Source organism: Symphalangus syndactylus, chromosome 14, assembly GCF_028878055.3.
Source record: "Symphalangus syndactylus isolate Jambi chromosome 14, NHGRI_mSymSyn1-v2.1_pri, whole genome shotgun sequence".
NCBI classification, from domain to species: Eukaryota; Metazoa; Chordata; class Mammalia; order Primates; family Hylobatidae; genus Symphalangus; species Symphalangus syndactylus.
The window spans coordinates 101750521-101777320 of record NC_072436.2 but is presented as its reverse complement, the minus strand read 5'-3'; the positions used below and the strand labels follow the sequence as shown (position 1 = coordinate 101777320).

The window sequence follows — 26800 nt, the reverse complement described above, 5'->3', positions numbered from 1 at the left end:
AATTTTACTTGGAAAAAAGAGAAAAAAAAAAGGTCATATGTTTTCTATCTTTTCAACTAAACAAAGCAATAATAGGAACCAATTCTGCACAATAATGTATCTTACATGCTCCATGTCAAGAGCAATACAATAGTCTCTGGTAAAAAGGAAATCATAATCTCTACAAAGGGAGACATTTTTCTTGTTTGGTTTTATGAGCCTAAAAATGGTATTAAAAATTGAATTTCACATTACAAACTGAAACAGGTATGGCTGATTTGAAATTCATATATGTGCTTCAACCTCCAAACACAGACTTTATTTTTTATTTTTTTCAATCGAGCAATCTGATTATTTCCTTGGAAAGATTCATTAAAAAGCTTAACTCTTTGATGTTAATATTACTTATCAAGTCCATTTGCAAACTTTTCAGATAATAAATATATCATAATGAAATATATCACTCATTTGAACTTTATATCGTCAAAGAGCAAAATATTAACTCTGAAATTATCCTTCTGGTTAAATACTCAAGGTACAAGAATGTTGACTCAGGTAATCACTTTTTACTACTGACAACTTGAGGGAAAAATAGTACAAAAATATTTTTGGTCAGAGAAAATTTCAGCATTTGCCATGTTGGCCTAAATTAAAAGAACAGCATTTGCGCATCATTTTATAGAAGGAATGTCTTCCTCACAAACACGGAGGTAACACACTGGACGAAAACATCACTAGTTGACAATAATGGATTAAAAATATTAACATAATTAAAACATGGACCTTAAAATTTCCCTTTTAATGACAGAAATCTACCAACCGATATATTTTTAAAGACTCTGATACCAAAAAAGAACAATTTAGCTTGGCAATACCATCAGGTAGTAGCTGACCAATAGAAACATGTCTTTAGGATGTAGGGCAGAAACTATCATTTAACCAATCCTAGTAACGACCTTTTAAGACAGCTACGGAAATTTCTATGTTAGGGTACTGCTAACCCCTAGAAATTTAAATGACAAAATGAAGAACAAAACAATCAAGCCAGTTCCCAATCTTAAGCTAATTTGTATAGTTGGAATCTACCTGGCATTCCATAGACAGCTTTTCCCTGTCAAACTGCAAGCCTGAGGTAAGTGTTTTATCTTATAGTCAAGTGGGAAAATCTGCCCTATTGTATATATTTCTCTGCTATAATATATATGCTATATAATATAAAGTATACTGTATAAATCAATATTAAAAATTATTTTAAAGTATTTGTTATTTAAGTATGATATAAATTACAAATATAAAATATATATTTTTGTAACATATAGTTTATAAAGTATACTCTGTACTAATTAAAAAGTACAATTTAAAGGTAAAAAAGGGCGGGGTGTGGTGGCTCACACTTGTAATCCCAGCACTTTGGGAGGCCGAGGTGGGCACATCACCTGAGGTCAGGAGTTCGAGACCAGCCTGGCCAATATGGTAAAACCCGTCTCTATAAAAACACACAAAAAATTAGCTCGGCATGGTGGCAGGCACCTATAGTCCCAGCTACTCAAGAGGCTGCGGAAGGAGAATGGCGTGAACCTGGCAGGTGGAGCTTGCAGTGAGCTGAGATTACGCCACTACACTCCAGCCTGGGCAACAGAGTGAGACTCCGTCTCAAAAAAAAAAAAAAAAAAAAAAAAAAAAAGGCCAGGCATGATAGTTCATGCTTATAATCGCAGCACTTTGGGAAGCCAAGGTGGGCAGATCACTTGAGGCCAGGAATTCGAGACCAGCCTGGCCAACATGGTGAAACTCTGTCTCTACTAAAAATACAAAAATTAGTGGGGCATGGTGACACATGCCTGTAATTAAATTAGCCATCTTAAATTAGCAATCTTACAGATTTTTTCAATTAATAATGAAAGTTCTTTCAAACAGACAAAAAAAAAAAACCCTAAGCAAAGATAACATATACAAGTGACTTAGCTTGAAACTCAGCCTACTCCATATTTAGTACTTACATGCACTTTAGGTGTTGGAGGAAGACCATTGCTAATAGGCTTCTAGTAAAAGAACACATGTACGATTACACTTTTTTTTTGCTGCTGTTTAACAATACTGTATTTCAGACACATTTATTCAAATAAAATACATGAATACACTCTTTGTAAAACAAAACATCACAGTTAAGGCTGAAGTTCCCCATAATTCTTTCACAATGCACTATTTCTAGTACTTGCCCCAGAAGAACTAGTTTGGTGTAAAACCTTCCAAATCTTTCTCTAGTGAATTAGATATACTTATGTAATCATATGGCTTTCCAGACATTTTTGGTATATATGTAAATACATGTTCCCATAGAAAATAGTGTTTTTGTGTGTGTTAGGAATTTAAAACACAAATAGTTTTATACACTATCTGCGTGTTCTTTGCCTTAAAATTGGACAGTTATCCATATCGGTCATATAGACTTAGTTCATTTGTTTTAACTGCAGCACGGCATAAATATACTTTATTTAGCTATCCTTAAACATTATTCAGTATTTAGATTATTGTCAATATTTTACTAGAACACAAATGCTGAAATAAATATTCCTGCATATACCTACTTACGCAGTGTATGAGTGGATGTCTTTATTGGTATCCTGTGAGAAGTATACCGCAGTATGTGTATACTGAGAAACTACTGATACACAGGGTCTCTACCTTTTACATTTTAGTGCATATTGACTGTCAAACTGCTTTTCAGAGTGTACATATCACATCACACCCACCAGCAATGTATGAGAGCTCTTGGTTCTTTCTAGTCTCACGGCAATATCACGAAGCTGATTAGTAAAAAACCTTTTCTCCTGTGCTCCTCATTAATTTGCATGCCTCTGATTGCCAGGAAGATTAAGAATCTTTTTAAAAACTGTTTATTTGCTATCTGTATTTCCTCTTTTGTGAATTCTTTTCCCATTTTTTTTAACTGAGTTATCTTTTTTCATATCCATTTGTTGCAGCTTTGAAAAATACATTCTAGGTTTGAGTACTTTATCTGTTATATATATACAACAAATAGTTTCTCCTTGTGTAGATAATCTTCACCATGTTTACAATGAGTTTGTTTTGCCAAGTGAAGTTCTAAATTTTGATGAATTCAAATATATTAATCATTGGTTAGAGTACAGAGGCAATTATAAGGAGAAGAAATGTAACACATTTGCTCACCCACACTATCCTGAAGAATGCCAGATATTTCTCCAAGTGGCCACATTCTTGAGTATACGAACTGTCCCCTGAGAGGGAACCCCCTGGGTATACTTTAAACACGAACTTTGTGACAGTCTACATTTCAAGGTTAATCTCAGTAACATCATTTTAAGGAACGACATTCTAATTTTTCCCTAGAGCTGCCATACATCAGAATCACTTAAACAATGAGACGAAAACTAATAAAAAACCTACTGTGAATTGATTTCATATATATAACACAAAAATATAACATTTCTGAAATTAAAATGACATATTTACTTTGTAGATATATTTCTGAGGATGCACACATCTTATTATTGCCAATAATTTCTGATACCTTTTTATTCCATTTTGCAAATAATTTATATTTTTTCTTATATTGATGTTATTAAATTATCTGATGTCATCTATTTTAGCAAAGCATCTTTTTTTGTTTTGTTTTTTTTTAATTTTTTTTGAGACAGTCTTGCTCTGTTACCCAGGCTGGAGTGCAGGGGCACGATCTCGGGTCACTGCAACCTCTGCCTTCCAGGTTCAAGTGATTCTCGTGCCTCAGCCTCCTGAGTAGCTGAGATTACAGGTGCCTGCCACCACGCCCGGCTATTTTTGTATTTGTAGCAGAGATGGGGTTTTACCACGTTGGCCAGGTTGGTTTTGAACTCCTGGCCTTAAGTGATCCACCTGTCTTGGCCTCCCAAAGTGTACCGATTATAGGTGTGAGCCACTGTGCCTGGCCTAGCAAAACATCATTTTAAATTAGGGAGCTCTGAGTGTTATAACTCTCAGATTTAACCTAAGCACTAATAGAATTGGTTGTAAATATTATTTAAAATAAATAAGGCTGGGAGCAGTGGCTCATGCCTGTAATCCCAGCACTTTGGGAGGCTGAGGTGGGCAGATCATGAGGTCAAGGGTTCGAGACCAGCCTGACCAACATGGTGAAACTCCATCTCTACTAAAAATACAAAAATTAGAAGGGCGTGGTGGCGTGCACCTGTAATCCCAGCTACTCAGGAGGCTGAGGCAGGAGAATCGCTTGAACCCAGAAGGTGGAGGTTGCAGTGAGCCAAAATTGCACCACGGCACTCTGGCCTGGGTGACAGAGCGAGACTCCATCTCAAAATGAATAAATAAATAAAATAAAATAAATTTATTATTTATTATTATTTAAATTTTTTTAGAGATACGGTCTTGCTCTGTCACCCAGGCTGGAGTGCAGTGGCAGGCAAGCATAGCTCACTGTAACCTCGACCTCCTGGGCTCAAGTGATTCTCCTGTCTTAGCCTCTTGAGCAGCTAGGATTATGGGTGCATGCCACCATGTCTGGCTAAATTTTTATTTGTTGTAGAGACAGAGTTTTGCTATGTTGCCCAGGCTGGTCTTGAACTTCTGGTCTCCAGTGATCCCTTTGCCTTTTCCACTGAAAGCACTGGGATTACAGATGTGAGGGCTGTAAATTTCAAGAATTATAGCATAAACTGTAAGCATGCTTCAATATATCACTGATACTGTTTATCCTATGATATAGCCATGGACATATTTATTTCAGAATTACTGAAACAGTTCCTTATCTTAATGAAGTAAGGTAACAGAAAAAGTGAACTAAAAATGCATACATAAAAAATGTTTATTTAGTACCATAGGAAAGGTTAAAAAAAAAAGTTTACATCTCTCAAAGGCTATTTATTTTATACTGTGTTACAGTCACTCAGCTGCATTTTTGTACTATTATGTTAGCAGGTCTGTTAAAATTTAAATTGTTGAAAGCAAAAAGGCACTGCTCAGTTGGACAGAACTTCATAAAACCCATTCCTGAAGAACAGTTTACACTTCTGTTAAAAATAACCTAAATTTCAGAAATTACAACGAATAACACCAAATACTTTACATGAATTTTAAGAATAATTATGTCACATTGTATAGTGAAATATTTTTAAAAAGTTAAACAGATATAGCACAGAAGCCTCTAGTGACATGCTTACTGCAGAAACCATAGCATACTGAATATACTAGACAAACATAATGAATATACTAGAAATTTCTATAAAAATAACAACTATTAGTATATACAAAAACTTCCAAAAAATCCTATTCATCTCATTGACATCTGTTGAGATATTGGGGATTTTAAGGATTTTCTACTATTTTAAATTCTATGATGACAGTTGAATGTCTTCCAGTGATTATAAGTCAATTCTCTACAAATGTTTAAAATGTTTCATCTCTTACAATCCCTGATGAATAACATTCATGTTTTAATATTTACGATGTTTTAGCTAACATTTGTGAAAAGAGTAGCTTCTAAGGCTAATTTCACCTTTCTTGAAGTGGTAAGAGCAGCAATGTCACTACTTATGTAATCTCTAACAGTGGTTCCCCAACCTTTTTGGCATCAGGGACTGGTTTCGTGGAAGACAATTTTTCCACAGATGGAGGCTGAAGGGGAGGGATGTTTTGGGGATGAAACTGTTCCACCTCAGATCATCAGGCATTAGTTACATTCGTATAAGCAGTGTGCAACCTAGATCCCTCGCATGCACACTTCACAATAGGGTTTGCACTATGAGAATCTAATGCTGCAGCTGACCTGACAGAAGGTGGAGCTCAGGCGGTAATGCTCACTTGCCCACTGCTCACCTCCTGCTGTGTGGCCCAGTTCCTAACAGGCCACTGACCATTACTGGTCTGCAGCCCAGGGGTTGGGGACCCATGATCTATAGTTAGAAATTTGTCCTGGGGTAGAAGCTACAGCTTTCTTTATCTATATCCTTATTTCCATAACTTCATGAGACTGCAAGAGAAACTATTAAGAATCAATTATACTCAATGAGTATAATAAGTTATTTTGTGAACAATCACAAGAATACTAAGCATTTATCTGTATAAAGACGATGTTTTATAACGTACTACATAACAAATTGGTCTAAATAATGTAAACGATAAAAAGCCATCATTCAAGTTTACCATAGCTAAGTTACTTTTTTCAAGATTTAAATAATCTATTCACCATTATAATTAATATACTAAAATATTAATACAGTAATTGTAAAATATACTAGTGCTATAGTGTCACTAATTGTAAGCATAAAACTAACTTAACAGTTAAAAAGGAAACAAATACAAGTAGAACTTATGAATATCAATACCTACTGGTACATCTTTTTTTTCTTTTCTTGAAAGGTTTGTGCCTCTATGTTCGTTCTGTTGTTGACATAATGAGCCATCTCGTTCACCATTTAACTGGAAGGAGCTCATTCCATTTCCTTCAATAAGATATATTCATTGAAAATGATTAATCTTCACGAAAATTTTTATTCAGAAAGTTATCAAGTAGGAAAGAAAAAATATTAACTCTGAGATAGTGTCATTATTCATTTGGGATTACCCAATCAGAATATTCACTATGAAAGTAAGATGTCATTTATATATATGTTCTTCTACTTATACCTCTATTTCTGGCATATTAGGCAAATTTAAATTCAGGTTGTATATAAGTGCACGTATTTGTTAGCATTAAAAAAACAAATACTGAATTCATAACTACTTTTAGAAAAGGGGTGATTTATATTATGTCATCCAAGAAACTTTAGTTGCTTTTTTTTTTTGAGAAGGAGTTTCGCTCTTATCACCCAGGCTAGAGTGCAAAGGCGTGATCTTGGCTTAGTGCAAACTCCGCCTCCCAGGTTCAAGCAAGCGATTCTCCTGCCTTAGTCTCCCAAGTAGCTGGGATTACAGGCATGTGCTACCATGCCCAGCTAATTTTGTATTTTTTGTTTAGTAGAGATGGGGTTTCACCATGTTGGTCAGGCTGGTCTCAAACTCTTGACCTCAGGTGATCCACCTGCCTCGGCCTCCCAAAGTGCTGGGATTAAAGGTGTGAGCCACCGTGCCCGGCCTAGTTGTTCTTTTTTAAAATTGCTTCTTCTGGATAAACACAGAGGAGTCTTTACAGTGTTAAAATAGCACCTTCTAGTATTAATTTGGAGGCAAATACCTAGCAAATAATACCAATTATTTTTTTAGAAATGATTAAATGAAATAAGGAGTTAGACAAGGTACTCTCTTCTAAAACAGAAGTAACCTAGACGCAAAACACATTTTCTGTGTTTGTTCATAGTTTAATTTGCATTGTTTCCACACTGTAGCTAAATGAATGGGGAACCAGTCTCCAGAAGAGAGAAGGCTAAATAAGAAATGAGAAATGAGGACAAAATATCTCAGACTGTGTCATAGGGAATCCTGTCATAACAACACTTTAAGCCAGTAGGCAAAAAGTAGAAAACATCTCCATAGCCATTGCTTTCCTTCTCTCCTGCACCAAAAGAATTTCGAATAATCTCTTAAAAGAAAGTTTTTTTTCTCCCCAGAGTATGAAAACCTGGTAACATATTTGCTGTCACCCTCCACCATTACCTAAGACAACAGGTTTTTGTGGGGGTAATCTGGGAGGTGGTGGTCTAGGTGGAACTTGGGATGGCTTTGCTGGGCTCCCTGACATGGGACATCTCTTGATTGTTCCTTGATTTTCATCCTCAGTAGAATGCATTTCCTGTGGTATGAAGATAGACTTAGGCTGAAATAATATAGAAAAAGAGACCAACGATGAAACATCAAATCATTTTCCTGAAGTAAGTACTATTATACAGAAGCTTTCAAATTATTTCTACTATACATTAGAGGTTTACCAGATGAGTTTAAAGGTTACTCAACCATCCAATTCAGACTATCTTATTGTTTTAAATATATTCTAAAAATGTACACTAAAATGTGTACATCTCAGGTTTTGCTGCTGTGCAAATAAAAGGGCCTCTAAGTCGACTTTTTCATTAATTCCTCACAAGTCTCCCCACTTAGACTAGCCAAATAAAAATATTCTAGTCTTTCTTATCTCCTTCAATTTAAATGAATCTCTTTTTATTTCAAATATTCGGGCTAGTCAAAGTTCAGCTCCTTATCAAGGCTAATCTAAGCTCTCTCTTAGATGACTCAATGTCTTTATGGTAATGCTTAATCTTTCAGACCAGGGGCATGAGAGGATACCAATTAAAATGTTATCACGTGGCCAGGTGCAGTGGCTCACGCCTCTAATCCCAGCACTTTGGGAGGCCGAGGCGGGTGGATCACGAGGTTAGGAGATCGAGACCATCCTGGCTAACATGGTGAAACCCCGTCTCTACTAAAAATACAAAAAATTAGCTGGGCGTGGCAGCGGGCGCCTGTGGTCCCAGCTACTCAGGAGGCTGAGGCAGAAGAATGGCGTGAACCCAGGAGGCGTAGCTTGCAGTGAGCCGAGATAGCGCCACTGCAGTCCAGCCTGGGCGAAAGAGCGAGACTCTATCTCAAAACAAAACAAAACAAAACAAAAAAACAAAAAACGTTATCATGTTGGAGAATACCAACACAGCACTATGGGATGCCTGAGACACTTTTTGTACAAACAATGGAAAAACCTACAGTTGGCTGACGGTTTGTAGAATTTATAACGTGTCTCTTATTATTGCTCAGCACTTATTTCTTTGAAATTCAGATCTCTTTACTTCTGCTATGATAAAACTAAACAAGCAAGTACAGCATTATTTACTTGCATGAATCAGGATTTTCTCAACTGTATAAAATGAAAATAAATAAAAATAGTAAAAAACTGAATGACAAGATTGGTAAGACTCCAACTCTCATTTGTAACACTTTGATTTTAAACTTTAAAGCAGCTCATATTATAATTAAAATTTGCTATGCATATGAACTTATGAAATAAAATATATATTAGCTCATTTTACCTTTAAAAAAAACAACCCATCAGTTGAAATTACTATTTTAGAATTATTTTGTTTGGAAAAATAATTTTGTTGTTAAAAAGCATTTAAAAATTGTACTATTTTGTATTTTTAATTAAAATTATCTTTTGAAAATTAAATATCTATGATGATAAATTACTATCCTTTATTCATTCTTAGAAGTCAGGAATAGATTGCAGATTTTGAGAAAAACAATCTTATAAGAAATGTGAGTTTTCTAACCCAAGTCAAATAACGCTAATCCATTAATACAATCATTTTCAGTGTAAATTCCTAGGACTTGTTACTTAGAATGAACATTAAATAAGGCCAGGCACAGTGACTCATGCCTGTAATCCCAAAACTTTGGGAGGCCAAGGCAGGCAGATCACCTGAGGTCAGGAGTTTGAGCCGAGCCTGGCCAACATGGCAAAACCCAGTCTCTACTAAAAATTACAAAACTTTAGCTGGACCTGGCGGTGTGTGCCTGTAATCCCAGCTATTGGGGAGGCTGAGGCAGGAGAATTGCTTGAACCCGAGAGGAGGAGGCTGCAGTGAACCGAGATCATGCCACTGTACTCCAGCCTGGGTGACAGAGTGAGACTGTCTCAAACAAACAAACAAAAAAAAAAAAAAAAAAAAGAATGAACACTAAATATAAGTTGGGCATTATAAAAAGAGACAAATATAATAAAAAATCATTTACTTATATCAACTTCATGATTTTTCTTTGTGGATCACAAATGAAAAGCTAGAAAAACTCAAAAAAGTATTAAATTGGCAGAACAATAACACACATATATCAAATTGAAAAATAAATCTGTCTACCTTTGGTGGCAAAGGAGGTGGAACTTTTGCTTTCAGAGTTGAACTAAAAACAGAAAAGTTTAGAATCAGAACTATTCATTTTACAAATGCATCAATCCTAAAATATAATAATTTTTTCAAAGACACATAAGCTGCAAAGACAAATATCATTTTCTAAGATTGTAAGTTTTTTCTCAAGTATTTTGTGAAATGTTGCTAGAGGTATTATTCAGAAGTAACTGGGAACTGGAGGACATTATGTTAAGTGAAATAAGCCGAAATAGAAAGTTAAACACCGCATGTTCTTACTCATGTGGAAGCTAAAAAAAAAAAGTTGATCTCATAGAAGTAAAAAGCAGAACACAGGATACTAGGAACTGGGAAGGGCAGGGAAAAGGGGAGGAAAGGGAGAGATTTGTTACAGAATACAAAATTACAGTTATATAAGTGGAATAAGAAGTACTACTCTCTCACACCACTGTAGGATGACTATAGTTAACAATAATGGGCCAGGCGTGGTGGCTCATGCCTGTAATCCCAGCACTTTGGGAGGTCAAGGTGGGCAAATCACGAGGTCAGGAAATCGAGACCATCCTACCATCCTGGCTAACGTGGTGAAACACTGTCTCTACTAAAAATACAAAAAAATTAGCCAGGTGTGGTGGTGGGTGCCTGTAGTCCCAGCAGGAGAATGGCATGAACCCGGGAGGCAGAGCTTGCATGCAGAGAGCCGAGATCATGCCACTGCACTCCAGCCTGGGTGACAGGGCAAGACTGTCTCAAAAAACAAAACAAAACAAAAAACCAATAATGTGTTATTTAGTTTCAAACAGCTAAAAGGAGGATATTGAATGTTCCCAACACAAAGAAATGATAAATGTTTGAGATGATGGATATGCTAATTATCCTGATCAGATCACTACATTGTATGTATCAAAACGTTACTACGTACCACACAAATTTGTATTATAATTATTTAAGTTAAAATAATTAAATTCAATTTAAAAAGAAGTAATTGGGTAATACACTTTCTTGGTTCCAAGTACTATATTGTAATTAAAACTGGAAAAGATAATTATAATTACAGTTTATATCAACTGAAAGGTAAATAATTAAGAATACAAGCCACATCTGGCTTATGAAATAAATGATACGGTATAAAATATATCACATTGTAAACTTCATTTTTGCTACTGTTAGATATGAAACATCTTTGATGAAGCTCATCAAAAACTATATATATGCTTTATGAAATTACAGGCAGAATGTGACTGAAGTTAGGATTCATTATAACTCAGATTCAGTTTTAGAAATAGAAAAAGGCTGGTCATAGTGGCTCATGCCTGTAATCCCAGCACTCTAGGAGGCTGAGGCGAGCAGACTGCTTGAGCTCAGGAGTTCAAGCCCAGCCTGAACAACATGGTGGAAACCCATCTCTACAAAAAAATAAAAAATTAGGAAGCATGGAGGTGCAGTCCCAGCTACTCAGGAGGCTGAGGTGGGAGGACTGGTTGAGCCAGGAGGTTGAGGCTGCGGTGAGCCAAGATCACACCACTGCGCTTCAGGTGGGCCACAGAGAAGGCAAGACCCTTTCTCAAAAGAAAGAAAGAAAAAAATTGTAATATGATGAAGCACAAATGTCTCAGATGAGGATTTCAAGGCCTAGAAAGGTTATGTAACTTTACCCAAGATCACAGAGTAGTGAGGTGAAAAGGAAAACCTATGCCCTCAACTGCTAGTCAAGTGCTCTTATCATTTTACCATGAAACTGCATCTTTATTTAAAAAAAAAAAAAAAAGTCAACATCAATGCATACATAATAGTAAAAATATTCCTCCTTTAAAACTATATATTTACATCCAAAGTATTTGTTCACTTGAAATATAACAGATTAAAATTTAATCAAATTTATAATAAGCTTCTTTGTAGTTGTAAAATTACAGCAGCTATCAATTACTGATAAATCTACAATAAAAAATTATTGTCCTTGTTAGTTTTTTTCCGAAGTTCTTTGGAAAAAATGGACTGAAATGTGTCGCTATAAAATTCACATGTTGAAGTCCTAACCCACAATGTGATTATATTTAGAGATGGGTTTTTAGGAAGTAATTAAGCTTAAATGAGGTTGTAACAGTGGGATCCTAATCCTATGGGATTGGTGATCTTACAAGAAGAGAGAGAGAGATCACTCTTAGCCCTGATCCCATCATGTGCATACACTGAGGTAAGGCCATGTGAAGACATGGCCAGAAGACGGCTGTCTGCAAGCCAAGAGGGCAGCCCTTACCAAGTTGGTTGGTACCTTGATCTTGAACTTCCCACCTCCAGAACTGTGAGAAATAAATTTCTGTTGTCTAAGTCTATGGTATTTTGTTATGTCAGCTCAAGCTAATGTAACTAGAATAGAAAAAAGGAAGGAAACTGAGGTACAACCCGTAATATTGTGTTACTGATATTAAAATTTCCATCAATATTAAGCTGCCAGATTGATGAAATCAGGTCAAATGACACCTTTTCTTTTTACCAAAAACAGAGACAGAACTTACTGTTTAGATTCATCATCATCTCCTTCATCATCTTCTAAATGTGCCACGTGTCCTCTAAATAAAAAGGATAATGTCACTGTTATTAAATGGATTTTACCAAAACTGTGTATAAGAAGAAATTTTAGAAAATGCAGGTAAAGCTACTGTAAGATAAAATTTTATTTCTGCATCTTTATAGGATAGGATAGATTCAGAATTAAAACAAGGAACTGGGAGCGGTGGATCGTGATGTCAGTTACTAGGGAGGCTGAGGTGGAAAGATCGCTTGAGCCCAAGAGTTCAAGGCTGCAGTGAGCTATGATCACACCACTGCAATGCAGCCTGGGCAGCAGAGCGAGGCCCTATCTGTATTAAAGAAAAAAAAGACAACTCAAACAAATAGACTGTAACAGAGAAGGGGGCAAATCGACTTTACTTGTCTGTGACATAAAGTACTTTAAGACTAAAAATTAAAATTACCGCTGATGCAATTCTTCTTCAACAGACTTGAGAAGACTCCTTAAAAGAAAAAACAAAAAACAAAAAATAATGTGAATAAATTATCAAAGGAATATCGAATGTGTTTTTATCATTTTAACCTTACCCATATATTTTTTGAATGATTACTTTTTACCATTTAACGAAAATTTGCTAGTGATCACCTCTGCAACCATAAAACATCAAGTTATATTTAATGAGATACCTCTATTTTCCTGTTGCTAATGTCTTTATATATGTATTTTAAATGAACAAAATAAATCCTAATACTTATTGAAAAATACCAATTCAAACAGAAGACAACTCACCATGGAATGTCACAACAGTACTGACAAAACAATAATTGCAGGGTCATAGTCAGAAGTTTCCAGGATTCAAATTTTACCTGGAATTTTATACCTGACACCTGAAATTATATATACTTTCTTTTTCTTAAAATACGGAAGGTGACACACTTTAAAATAACATCATGCTCTCAGGCAATCCTACAAAATGAAACTCACCATGTTGGATCTCTCTGCGGAAGCATGCATGCATGTGATGTGAATACATGAATGTAGTAGCACTTTGCTTTCACAGAAGACACTCACTTACCTGAAGGATTTGTTCTCCAGTGGTGCACGGGCAAACACATTTACACTTTTGGGAGACTAAGCCTGTATCAGACCAGGTCGAGGATTTTACCATTAGGAGCAGTATACAAAACTTTAATTTTCAGGAACGTAAGAGAGAACTTATGGCATTCCTGAAGTTCCCTTACTTCTTTTTACTGCAAATTCATGCAGCATACCTCCTAAATTACACTCTTCAAGCATAAAGACTCAACAGACTTCTCAAAGCTAATAGGGGAGATAAATATAGTTACTAATATACTACTGGGATAAAAGAGAGTCAGCAAAAATGTTACTCTCCCTAAAAGTTATAAGGTAGCACCTTTTAATTATTTTCTCTCCTAATACATATCAGGAAAAACTGCCCTTAAAATTACAAAACATAAAACTAGAGAAACTGAAAGGTATGGTTACCTACTGTAAGCAATTAATAGAATAGGTTTTAGGCATCAATATTTTAATTAGCCTAGATTAACAACAATTTAAATTTAAAAAAATGAAAAACTTATGACTCCAGAGTGGTAAATCCTATAGGAAAACCATAAACTAATTGCAAGTCCTATTTTGGAGATACAAAAAGTGAGGTACCACAGTCAAATATTATCTTATTCACAAAGCTCTCCAAAGGCCAACTCTAAGAAAGCGGGAGCTTCTGTCTAGAGGCAGTAGAGCAAAATGCAGACAGGCTTTAAAGCCAAGACGGCCCGAATCTGAATCCTGCCTTCACCATCACAGGATATGGCACTGGATAAGTTACTCTGATTTCTCTATGCTTTGGTTTCCAGCTATGTAAAGTGGAAATCACCTCAGTACTTATTTCAAAGTGGCTGTCAGAAGATCTACTGAATTAATGTAGGTAAAGTGCTTAGAAGGGTAATTTAGGACAGAGTTGGGACTTGATTAGTATTTTCTTTATTACTATTGGCTAAGTAACATTTCCTTAAACTAGCAGTTCTCAAATTGTGGTATAAAAATCCCGGGGTCTCTTAGTCTCCTGTAGGGGTCTGCAAGGTCCAAACTATTTTCACAATATGCAATACCTTTGTTGCTCTTATTTTCTCATGAGTACACACTGGAGTTTTCCAGAGACTACAAGATGTGTGTTACCACAACAGATTAAATGCAGTAGCAGACATGAGAATTTAGCTGTCTTCTATTAAGGCAATGTTAAGAAGACTTGAAGAAAAAAAAAAAGTAAAACAATGCTACTTTTTTTTTACTAATATGATTTTGTTTCTAAAAAATAGCTATTTTTTCATAAAAAAATGTTATTAGTGGACCTCAACAAAAAGTGTTCTGCAGTGCACTGACATATATAATAAAACCTTTTATGGCAATTATTCGCTGCCTCTGAGTCTCAGGAGAGAAATCAGAGGTGTTATAAGAAACCACTGTAAAGAGGTGGCATTTGAGCTGGTCCTTAAGAATGGAGATTTTTTTTTTAAACACACACACAGAAGTATGTTATTATAACAAATAATATTATTTAAAAAATATATTAACATTTTGAAAAGTTCTAAGTTTAATTTCAAATACTATAAATACTGATAGTTATAACCCCTATAAACAAAAGCTCTTTGGAATCCTCAATAATTTTAAACACTGTAAAAAATCATGAGACCAAATATTTGAGAAGTGCTGCTTTAAACTATTTTACCAAATTAAACATAATGTCTCTGAACTGTACAGTGGGCTTTTATGTAATTTTAGATGTGAAAAAATACTTTTTGTTAAGCACGTGACAATCTTTTTTGAGATTTTTTTTACAATAGAAAATATTAGGATTTGAATATAGGAAGATAATTTAAAATGTACCATATTTAATTGTATTTATACTCCATTCGCATTCCACTTTTTTTTTTTTTTGAGATGGAGTCTTGCTTTTTTTGTCCAGGCTGGAGTGCAGTGGTGTGATCTTGCCTCACTGCAACCTCCACCTCCCAGGTTCAAGCAATTCTCGTGCCTCAGCCTCCCGAGTAGCTAGGGTTACAGGTGTGCACCACCATGCCCAGCTAATTTTTGTATTTTCAGTAAAGACGGAGTCTCACTATATTGCCCAGGCTGGTCTTGAACTCCTGGCCTCAAGTGATCCACCTGCCTCGGCTTCCCAGTGTTGGGATTACAGGTATAAGCCGTGAGCCACCACACCCGGCCAGCATTCCACTTTTTTAAAAAGAATCTTCCTGGGAGTTCTCTAACAATAAGAGAATGATTGAATAAGTGAATATGAAAAAGCAGATAGCCCATGGCTCAGGGATTCATATGTATATTTTAATTCATTTACCTATAAATCTCCATTATGTGTTAAGATATTTTATTAATGAAATTACAGAATTAATACAGTCTTAATGAAAAGTAGGATGCATGATTTACTTTTTAGGCTTTATAAAAGAGAAAATGAAATATGGCTAAATTTGCTAAAAAGTCTGTTTACAGTAAATACTGCATCTTGAGAGCACTGGAGAAAATGTGATACTGATTTATTCACCAAGATTGAGTGTTACACAATAAACAATGTCACTATTCATTAGTCCACTTGAATTCTTCTCTTATGGAAGTTTTAGAAAGTAAATAACAAAACAAAACAAAAACAATGCTTTCAGATGCTGAATTCTAAGTCAATCTAAAATGAGTAAGAAATGTTGACGAAAAGGTTAAAAATGAAACAATGTACAAACAGATATGGCAGAGGTCTAAAATGACCACCAAAATGCTCAGCATATTTGCATTAGCTAAGGAATCAGTGCTGCAGGTTATTAACATCTTTCAAAATTGTCTAACTGCCCCCAGTCTGTAAGTACTGCTCTGATTACATTTCAAACAAACAAGCAAACAAACAAAAACCCTATTTCTCTAAAATTAAACAGCAGTTTTATTCACTCATATTATCTACTTGTTCATACAATCAACAATTATTTACTGAATAACTACCATAAATAAAGGCAACTAATAAGTATTTACTAAGTCCTAAATGTGCTAAATGCTTTATAGCAATTATTCCATTTCATCCTTAGCACCCTATGAGGCAGGTACTATTATATTATCCATTTTACTAGCAATAATAGAGGTAAATTTCTCAAAGTCATGTAGTTTATAGGAAAAGCCATCTGGCATTTACTACTACTATACTCAGCTGTGCCAGGAATTGTGTAATTCAATGTACTCCTTTAACTATTACTTATTAGAATTTACCTTCAACCTTTTTTGCCCTAAATTAAAACAAAACATAAATAATTTAAAGTTTTCTTTTCTTTTTTTTTTTTTGAGGCGGAGTTTCATTCTTGTCACCCAGGCTGGAGTGCAATGGCATGATCTCGGCTCACTGCAACCACTGCCTCCTGGGTTCAAGCGATTCCCCTGCCTCAGCCTCCCAAGTAGCTGGGACCTCAGGCGTGTGCCACCATGTCCAGCTAATTTTTGTATTTTTAGTAGAGACGGGGTTTCACCATGTTGGCCAGGCTGGTCTCGATCTCCTGACCTCAGGTGATCCACTTGCCTCAGCCTCCCAAAGTGCTGGGATTACAGGCGTGAGTCACCACTCCCGGCCTAGTGTTTTCTTTTAAAAATAATATTTTGTTGGTTTTAAATAAATTATCAGAAAAGCTGACCTTAGTGAGATTAGAATTCCAAAGAAAAGGAGACAAGCAAGTATAGGTCAAAATACATATGCTTCCTGTTAGAAAAAGAAAAGTCCTGTGTTAACAATTCTAATTAGATAGTTCCTGCATGGTCTGGAATAGGTAGAAACCCATCAATGGAAATCTGTCTGCCTGATCACCTATGGAGAAAGCAGGAAATCCCGTTTTTAAAACACTGCCTAATCACAAGAATAAAGCAGACATATCAATACAGCAAGAGGAGTGCTACATCCATGCTCATGTCACATGTATGTCTATACCTACACATGAAACACAGCCAAAGGGCAAACTTTTGGCCAACCTACCTTGCCAAGGGTTCGTTATATAGAATACAGTTCCTTAAGCAGGGATCCAATTCATCAAAAAATGAAGGTTGGGCAAATTATTAACATTTTACCTAGCCAAAATAACGATACACTATGAAAATGTCTAACAATCAGAAATCAGACAATGGAAACTAAGGAATCTGGAAAAGCATTTCGTGAGGGGCTACATTTTTTTTTTGTACTTTGAATGTACAAATTTTTAAAATGTATTTAAAATGAATCAAAAAAGGTAAAAAATATTTTCCCAAATTTTTCAGTCTCTTAAAATACACTAAAATTTGCTAACAAGGTCCTTAAAATTAGGGACTTCATATTTAGAGAAAATAACACAAAAACACTTCAAAAAGTTTTTTAATTTGCTAATCCACTATGAGACAAACTTTCCTTTGTTTTTCACCAACTAAGACAATTTATAAATCACAAATAGTTAACTATTTAGGTAAAATTTCATTTTTTCTACCAAGAAAATTTTACACTTATTTTCCATTTTAAAAAACATAAATGCTAATAATAATGACTTAATAACAGTATCAAAGCTAATAATATTTTTAAAACTCTGACCGTATTTAACTGAAGTTCAACTTAAATAAAAACTAATATATTTCTCTAGGTTGTTATTAAAGCCTTTTCTCTGTGTTACGAAAGGATAGTATATTTAAGTAAAAAATTAAACATTTGGTATTTAGCTTATTAAAAAAAGAGAGAAACATGATTTTGCATTATTACCCTTAAAACTAAGCTATTTGTCTTTAGTTACTATTTCTCAACTGCTTAACTTAAAATATGAGAATGTATGTCTCAACTCTCTAATGCAACTGAAATAATATTTTGAAATTTTGCGAGGCATGGTGGCTCACACCTGTAATCTTAGCACCTTCTGGGAGGCTGAGTCAGGTGGATCACTTGAGGCCAAGAGTTCGAGACCAGCCTGGCCAACATGGTGAAACGCAGTCTCTACAAAAATACAAAAAATTAGCTTGGTGTGGTGGCAGGCCCTTGTAGTCCCAGCTACTGGGAGGCTGGGGCATGAGAATCACTTGAACCCGGAGGCGGAGGCTACAGTGAGCCAAGATCATGCCACCGCACTGCAGCCTGGGCAACAGAGTGAGACTCTGCCCCAAAAAAAAAAAAAAAAAAAAAAAAAAAAAGAAATTTTAAGTTGTTCTGACTATTAAAATAATATATGCACTGCTGGAAGTTTGGTAATTTAAATTATATTCCCTTATAAATTAGTTTTTATCATGATAATTTATCCACAAACTTAGAAAATGAGACTCTAAGGGGAATAGCAAAGTTCTGTCTCCCATCATACCTGGTAAATGAACAATTTAAGTTGTTAATGTTTGTAAGCTGCCTTTTAAACCTCTGTGCCTCTATCAATTAGATAGTGCCTGGTGTAGAAGAGGCATTAAATAACTGTTGAATTTATTTACTGCCTAGATTGGTAACTTTTAAGAATTCAGACACACATTTTAACTACTATCTTACTTTAAAAAAGCCTTATAGCCAAAAAGTTAAGATTTCTAAGTTGTATGAATAATTCCAGCTGTTTTCAGTGACCAACCCATCTTAAGAGATGTACCAAAGCAAGTTTTATAAGAAATAAACAGATCAATTTTAGAAATAAATAAAGTGCTAAAACATATATCTGCCTTCAGTGGCAATACATGTGGTTTTCTCTAACATACAAGATCAGCAATGTAGCCTGATATAAAAAAATTATGTTGATGCCTCCCATTATGACAACTATTAACTAAATAATGAGCAAGGAAGCAATGGAAAAAGGTTAAATGCATATTGTAAAATATAAATATATCTACCAGCTTAATACAATTTTCTACCTTAAATATTAAAATATAATATTAAAGGCAACTTAATCATTCTTGAATTTAAATTGTTTTAAAAGAACTTTACTTACTTGTTTGCACCTAAAAAGTAACTACCTTGGTGTCCTTGTCCATATTCCAGTTGCAGATCCTAATAGTACAAAATAAAATACTTAGCACAATAGTAGTATATCACACACCATGATACATTAATATATATTATTTTTAAAAGACAAGTCCCAGACCCCCAAATAAATCTGTATTGCTATACATTCTTAAAAAGAAGGATTTCACGAGTTCATAGTCCTGATTTAAGTATTTTATTATTTGAGTGTTTTTCTTGGAATTTTTCTGAACAACATATGCAAAGTTTCATTTTTAGTTACTGTTACTTTAACTTTTGTAAAAATCAGTTTTTAGAAAGAAAAAAGCTCAAATAAGGTGTTTATTCTCCAGTTATAATGAAGCAAAAATGTTCAGAAGTGAATAAGCAACAAAAATCTTGGTTTGCTTTGTATATAGTATCTAAAATAATTACGTATATATACACTTTCACATATTTCTACTGCTGTTTCACGCAGGTAATAATTTTTTAAAGATATAAAATTGGGTGCTATTTTAAAAGTAAATTACATATATGAACTTGTGCAATATTATAAATTGTACTGAAGGACTTTTAATAATTTTTTAAGAGTATAAAAGCAAAACTTCAAATGAGTATTAAGGCAGTTCCTTAACTATTTAAACACCTTCCGACTTAATGCTGTGGGTTATAGAGTGTTAAGAATTAACGTTTAAAAGGATGAACAGTATACATGCTCAACTCAAATGCCTTCTTGAGAAAAAGAGATGTGCTTTCCAACAACCATGAAAAGAATGAAGTAAAGCTGCCTTTTGTCCTCTTCTTAAAGAGCCACTGTAATCTATGCACTGTTTTAACCATTAACGGGGAATATTTGACATTTTAAAAATGAATCTTATTTACATTAGAATATAGCGTATTTAAAGGGCTTTTTACTTTTACAAGATATTCTCTATTTACATTAGAATATAGCGTATTTAAAGGGCTTTTTACTTTTACAAGATATTCTCAGATTCATGTTCAGGGCTTAACACAAAAGTCACCTTGCAGCAGCCGCCTTCCAAGACTGCCAGGGATTATCTGCAGCCTTCTTTAAGTCTCCACAGCATTTAACACACAGAGCTCCCCTAGCACTTACACTGCATTTTAATCCATTTACATGTTTGTAAAAGTGAGCTCCTTAAACAATGGGAAATAATCAAATCTATCTTCTTTCCTTACAGCCTATGGTCTAGCATTGTTCCTGGCACAAACTGACTGCACCATAAATAAGTGCTTGTTCAAATGCCAACTGTTTATTTTCCCATAAATAAAACTTCAGCCTCGTTAAGATACACAAAGCTAATTCTAAATCACACAAAAAACTAAGCCTCAGAATATAAGGATTTTAAGCAATACATTACATTTAAGAGAAAAGCACTTTAAAATTTAAATATTCCAAGACCTGTCAAAAAAAATCTGATGAAAATTAAAATCAAAATCCCGGTTTAGACAAGACTCAAATTTTGTCTTCTTCAATATTTATGTTCTTCCATGCATAATAATGTGTTCTTATCAGTGTCAGAAAAGATAACACATCATAAAAAAGATTAGTTGACTGTCACACTGGTATCACACGAAATTCTAATGAAAAAGGACATCTGTACTCTTTAATTTGTAATGATATATCTTAATAAGATAAAATCATTGTTATCACAAAACTGCACAGTTTAAGTGGTCATGACTTTACTACTGAATCCTTAAACTGCAGTATTCAGTAAAGAGAAGTACTAAATTAAATAAACACAAAATTTGTTTCCTTCAGCTACAGATAACTGGGCCCTCCATCAGACCAGCTACATCTTTAGCCAATATAATCTCTTAAGCCTTTAATCAAATGACAGCTTCCAAAAGCACACATTCGTGTGGAGTGGACATGGCTCTTCTGTTATATAAACACAGATGTGTCATAAGAATATTCAGCTCATCTGATATAAGACAAATAAAAGGCTGGTAATAATGATTAAAAATAAAGGAAACAGGCCAGGCATGGTGGCTCACGCCTGTAATCCCAGCACTTTGGGAGGCTGAGGCAGGCGTATCACGAAGTCAGGAGATCGAGACCATCCTGGCCAACACATGGTGAAACCCTGTCTCTACTAAAAATACAAAAGATTAGCTGGGCGTGGTGGCTTGAGCCTGTAGTCCCAGGTACTTGAGAGGCTGAGGCAGGAGAATCGCTTGAACCCGGGAGGTGGAGGCTGCAGTGAGCCAAGATCGTGCCACTGCACTCCAGCCTGGCGACAGAGAGAGACTCCGTCTCAAAAAAATAAAAATAAAAAAATTTTTAAAAAATAAAGAAAATAAACTGAGATCAGCAGTATATTTAGAAAGGTAAGAAAAGTATCTAAAATAACTAAAGTAATATATTAATCGAAAATTGAGCATAGGCTCATATTGAGAATAACATTCAGGCTAAGAGAGAAGTTGTGGATAGATCCAAGTCTGATGATTAAATGGGTCATGTCCCAAGTCTTACCAGGAAAGGTGAAATTCAACGGGGCTCATTCTTTAACAATTTCTTCTCCTTAAATTATGTTATAGCAACCATGGAACTAAAACAATGTGCTAGGAATACCATAAGTAAAATATTACTTTAAATCCTTCTAAAAAGTTTCTAATCTCATTTAATACAACCATTGTTTACCAAGCACCTATTGTCTGACAAGAATTCAGACAGAAAATCGGACAGGGAAAATGAGAAGAAATAAAAAGGAAAGGAACAAAAGTGAAACCAGGGCAAAGTTAGTAGTTCATTATATGTCTATGGGGCAGTCTAAGAAAGACTGATCTAAATGTTTTTCAAAAAGGATTTGGAAGTTATTCCATATCAGAAAAATGCTACCAAAATAATGCTTGGAAAGGCACTCAAACTATCCCAAGATGATGGTATCTTATGGCCATTCTTTATAAGCTAAACAAGAAACACTTAAGTATGCCAGCAAAAAAAAAGTTAGTAGCACTAATCAGGCATCGACTTGTTAATGAATGACAGTGTTTACACAGTAGAGTCAAGTAACAGGAGCTGAAAACATGCAATAACCTAGTACAGATTAAAAGTTCAAGATCGTTATCCTAGCCCAATTAAAATATCTTTTTGGGTTGCAAAGTCTTAATTTCAGTAGTTCATTTTAGTGAATGGGAGACTATTTCTAAATTTCAGTTGGAATTTCTAAGAACACAAAGTGTGAGAAAGAACTGAAAATGAACGAAGGATGTAACATGGAGCACTGGAAAAGGAAAAGCATATGACCAAAAACATCTTATTGTAGTTTAAAAAAAATCCCCCTCGGAGATTTATTAAGTCTATACCTGATGAGAAAGCAGCAGGAAGTCAATAGAATTGATACAGTTCACTACAAAAACACAAAAGAAAAAAATACTTGAGCAATATATCTTGACCAAGAAAAGGAGAACAGGAGAAATATTTTCCCATCAAAAATGAGAAAATTATGGCACAAATAAGGTTGTTAGTGAGATACCTTTTAATGCAGTAGATGATTTACAGAAATAGAGAGAGGGGTTGAATCCAGGATAACTCAAATATTTTTTATTTCTTAAAAAGTCAGAAAAGCAAGTAGAGTCAAAATATTAACTGATCAAGTTAGGATTCTGACTAATAAAAGCAGATTAAGGAGCCTGAAAATGGAATAATATGACTTTTCTACTGCAGGCTCGGAAATGAATATTGGCAGGTGAGGCATACTATATACTTCTTCAGAGCAATGATTATGTTACTATTTATTTATGCCCCTCCATAGCCATTAACATAGTGTTTTCTGGGTTTTTGTTTTTGAGATGCAGTCTCAATCTGTCACCCAAGCTGGAGTGCAGTGGCGCGATCTTGGCTCCCTGCAACCTCTGCCTTCTGGGTTCAAGAGATTCTCCTGCCTCAGCCTTCCAAGTAGCTGGGATTACAGACGTGCACCACCATGCCCAGCTAATTTTTGTATTTTCAGTAGAGATGGGGTTTTGCCACGTTGGCCAGGCTGGTCTCGAACTCCTGACCTCAAGTGATCTGCCCGTCTTGGCCTCCCAAAGTGCTGGGATAATAGGCGTGAGCTACCGTGCCGGGTCAACATAGTCTTTTATACAGAATGAACTTTCAATTTTTTTTTATTGGTATATGGGCTTAAATAACCAGTAAAACTATGCATATTAGAAAAAAATAGCATCAGTTAAGACGGATGTGTCATATAATCTTCTAATCTGAAGATAGCAATTTGCAGATCAGATAAACCAATTTTTATGGTTATGGGCAAAACTCTTTTAATTAACTTACAGTGAGTTTTTGTTTTAAACTCAGGCATCTTTCAAAAATTTTCATACTAACTGTCAATTCTAAAAAATCAAGCCCTATTCTTCTGGCTTCATATATTAATTATCTGATTTTTTTTTTTTGAGAGAGCACTTTTGGACAGCACAAAAGTTGAAATACAACATTCTAAATTCACTTACAAAATCACAAAATAAAAACAGTTGGCATTTAAAGCAACCAGAAATCACGGGTAATATGGAATGTTTATGTAGCAAGGTCTTTAAAGGGGTAAATGTTTCTTCTGGTCCCAAAGGGATTTAGGGTTTTTACCTTGGTGCCAATTGCCAGCTAAGATGAAGGCCAGACATTTTGGATTCCTCAGGCTTTTAGTGGCCAGCCACAAGCATTTGTAAGAGATGAAATCTTGCTCATAGTGCCAAGATTTTAGAATTGATAAAATTAGAACACAGAAATAACTATGGCTACTTTATACCCATTAGGATAGCTATTATCGAAAGTTAAAAACAAAACAAAACAGAGGATAATAACAAATGCTGATGAGGATGTGGAGAAATTAGAAGTCATGTGCATCGCTGGTGGGAATATAAAATGTTGCAGCTGCTGTGGAAAATAGTATGGCAGTTTCTCAAACAATTAAAGATAGAACTACAAGTCCATTTCTAGTTACATATCAAAAGAATTGAAAGCAGGGACTCAAACAGATATTTGTATATCCATGTTTATAGCAGCATTATTCACAATAGCCAAAAGGTAGAAGCAACTCACTGTCCATCAATGGATGAATATATAAACAAAATGTGGTATTTACATGCAATGGAGTATTATTCAACCTTAAAAAGGAAATTCTGACACATGCTGCAACACGGAGGAACCCTGAAGGTATTATGAAATTATGCTAAGTAGTGAGCCAGTCATAAAAGAACAAATATGCTATGATTCCATTTATACAAGATAACTAGAGAAGTCAAATTCACAGTCAAAAAACAGAGTGTTCACTGCCAGGGGCTGGAGGGAAAAAGGAATGGGGAGTTATTCTTTAATGAGTATAGAGTTTTAGTTTGGGAAGATGAAATCATTCTGAAGATGGAGAGTGGTGGCAGCTGCATAACAATATGAATGTACTTAATGCCACTGGACTGTAGACATAAACATTAAAATGGTAAATTTTGTAATGTGTATTTTATCACAGTAAAAAAAACAAAAAACATAACCATGGGACATATATATTTATTTTAAAAAGGTGGGGGGCCCAGTATTACTTTAAAAATATATACTGATGATGTTGGGTAGAGGCAATACAGTACAGCAGTTTAGTTTTGCATTCCTGAGCCAGGCTGCTTAGGAATCCCAGCTCTGCTATTGTTAGCTAAAGACTAACGAATTTCAGCTTTTTTGCACTTTAAATCACCTCATTTGTAAAACAAGAACAATAAGTTAATATATTTAAAGTGCTTAGAATAATGCCTGGTATATAAAAACCTCTAGATAAATGTTAGCTTTTGTTACCACTGGGAGTGAGCTTTAAGGCTGATTTTATAAGCTGTACACTCTGACAAATATTTCATTCATCCCTCTTCTGCCAGAACTATCCTAACAGTCCCTAAATCCCTCCATTGTCACAAGACCCCCGTCAACTGCTCCCCTGTACCACAAGAAACTCCTGATTATAGGGCAGGGAGCGGGGATGAAGGTGGGAGCAGTTACAGGGAACAAAGCCATAATATGGTAACTTATTCAAGTTACTAGGCTAGTTCCACATGTGGCACAGAAAAGAGTATTTGTAATTTGTTTTTTTTTTATTTTTTTAAGATGGAGTCTCGCTCTGTTACCAGGCTGGAGTGCAATGGCACAATCTTGGCTCACTGCAACCTCCGCCTCCCAGGTTCAAGCGATTCTCCTGCCTCAGCCTCCCGAGTAGCTGAACTACAGGCACATGCCACCACGCCTAGCTAATTTTTTGTATTTTTAGTAGAGACAGGGTTTCACCATGTTGGCCAGGATGGTCTCAATCTCTTGACCTCATGATCCGCCCGCCTCGGCCTCCCAAAGTGCTGGGATTACAGGCGTGAGCCACCGTGCCAAGCCAAGTATTTGTAATTTTAAAGTATTATGTTTCCAGTTTTGTTGTTATCTTTTCTACATGGAGGATATCAATAAATAATAGAGTCAATTTAAAATTTTGATTGTGTTGTATTTCTGCAATAAATTTCACTAATTGTCATTCTAGCCTACATGTCTAATTCTGAAAACATTTTCAATCCAGCAATCACCGACTGTATTTTCTTCAGACATTCTATCTCACTTGGCCCCTATGGGTTAATTCTCAATCCTCACACATTCTGTCTCTTTAGGCCATTGAAGACATCCCCTCTTTATTTTGAGACAGTGCATTTACTGGCTTTCCTAGCTTTTCAACTGCTTCTTCCGTACCTCCAATGTTGGTTCTACCTGAATGTTAAGCATAGGCAACATCCACTGAGGTAACCAGTTTTTTGCACTCTTTCTTCAGATTTAACAATGGGGAACACATGCAATTTCATGGCTTCATCTATCACTTCCTCTTTGATAATTTAAACCTACTTTTTTTTAAAGGAATCCGAGATTAGCATGATAATTTCAAAATCTCAGCTCTCTGCCTGACATCTCTCAAACCTGTGGTCTGTGCCTTGGCAACTATTTCCAATTCCCGCGAAACAGAGCCAGCATCTGCCCCTTTTCTTCCTGAAGAATCTACAATGTTCCTACACAATACTGACATTAGTCTTAGTCCCTCCCAGAAGCCAGATAAGCCACATGGGCCCCAAAGCTCTTCTCCTTCTCTCATCTCTACAGTACCTATTGTTATGTTAGCTTCCCCTCATCAACACTTGTCACCTGGCAAAATGTCGGCAAGCTATTATGTATTTTGTTGCATGGTAAGAGTTTGTATGTGTAAATATATTCTGTCCAATAGGACAGCAACCTCCCTAAAGCAGGGAAATTATGTCTAAAATCTCTTTCATATTTTACAAATGTCAGAGGTCCTAGATTACAAAATTTACATAAAGAATCATTTAAGCCAATCAAAATTGAAAGATGTATGTTACTAAGGTAAAGAGGAAGGAAAGATAAGGAAAATTCCATTTAAAAGTCAGAAAAGTAGAATCTAGGAGTAAATATGGGGGTAACTTGGAGCTCTCGCCAACCACAGTAGCAGAAAG

At 35.3% G+C, this 26800-nt stretch overlaps 1 protein-coding gene across 5 annotated transcripts in view; it reads right to left on the bottom strand.

Annotated features, from left to right (window-relative positions):
* The window catches only part of MAP4K3 (mitogen-activated protein kinase kinase kinase kinase 3), a 188055-nt gene that overhangs the window by 31716 nt on the left and 129539 nt on the right, over window positions 1-26800 (bottom strand). For all 5 annotated transcript variants that reach the window (XM_055243023.2, XM_055243024.2, XM_055243025.2 and 2 more), the window contains 7 exons: window positions 19293-19351; window positions 12782-12820; window positions 12323-12376; window positions 9798-9840; window positions 7609-7768; window positions 6346-6458; window positions 1980-2021 (listed from right to left, as the gene is read on the bottom strand). In XM_055243023.2, the coding sequence (XP_055098998.1) occupies window positions 1980-2021; window positions 6346-6458; window positions 7609-7768; window positions 9798-9840; window positions 12323-12376; window positions 12782-12820; window positions 19293-19351 (510 nt within the window). The remainder of the gene's footprint in view (window positions 1-1979; window positions 2022-6345; window positions 6459-7608; window positions 7769-9797; window positions 9841-12322; window positions 12377-12781; window positions 12821-19292; window positions 19352-26800) is intronic.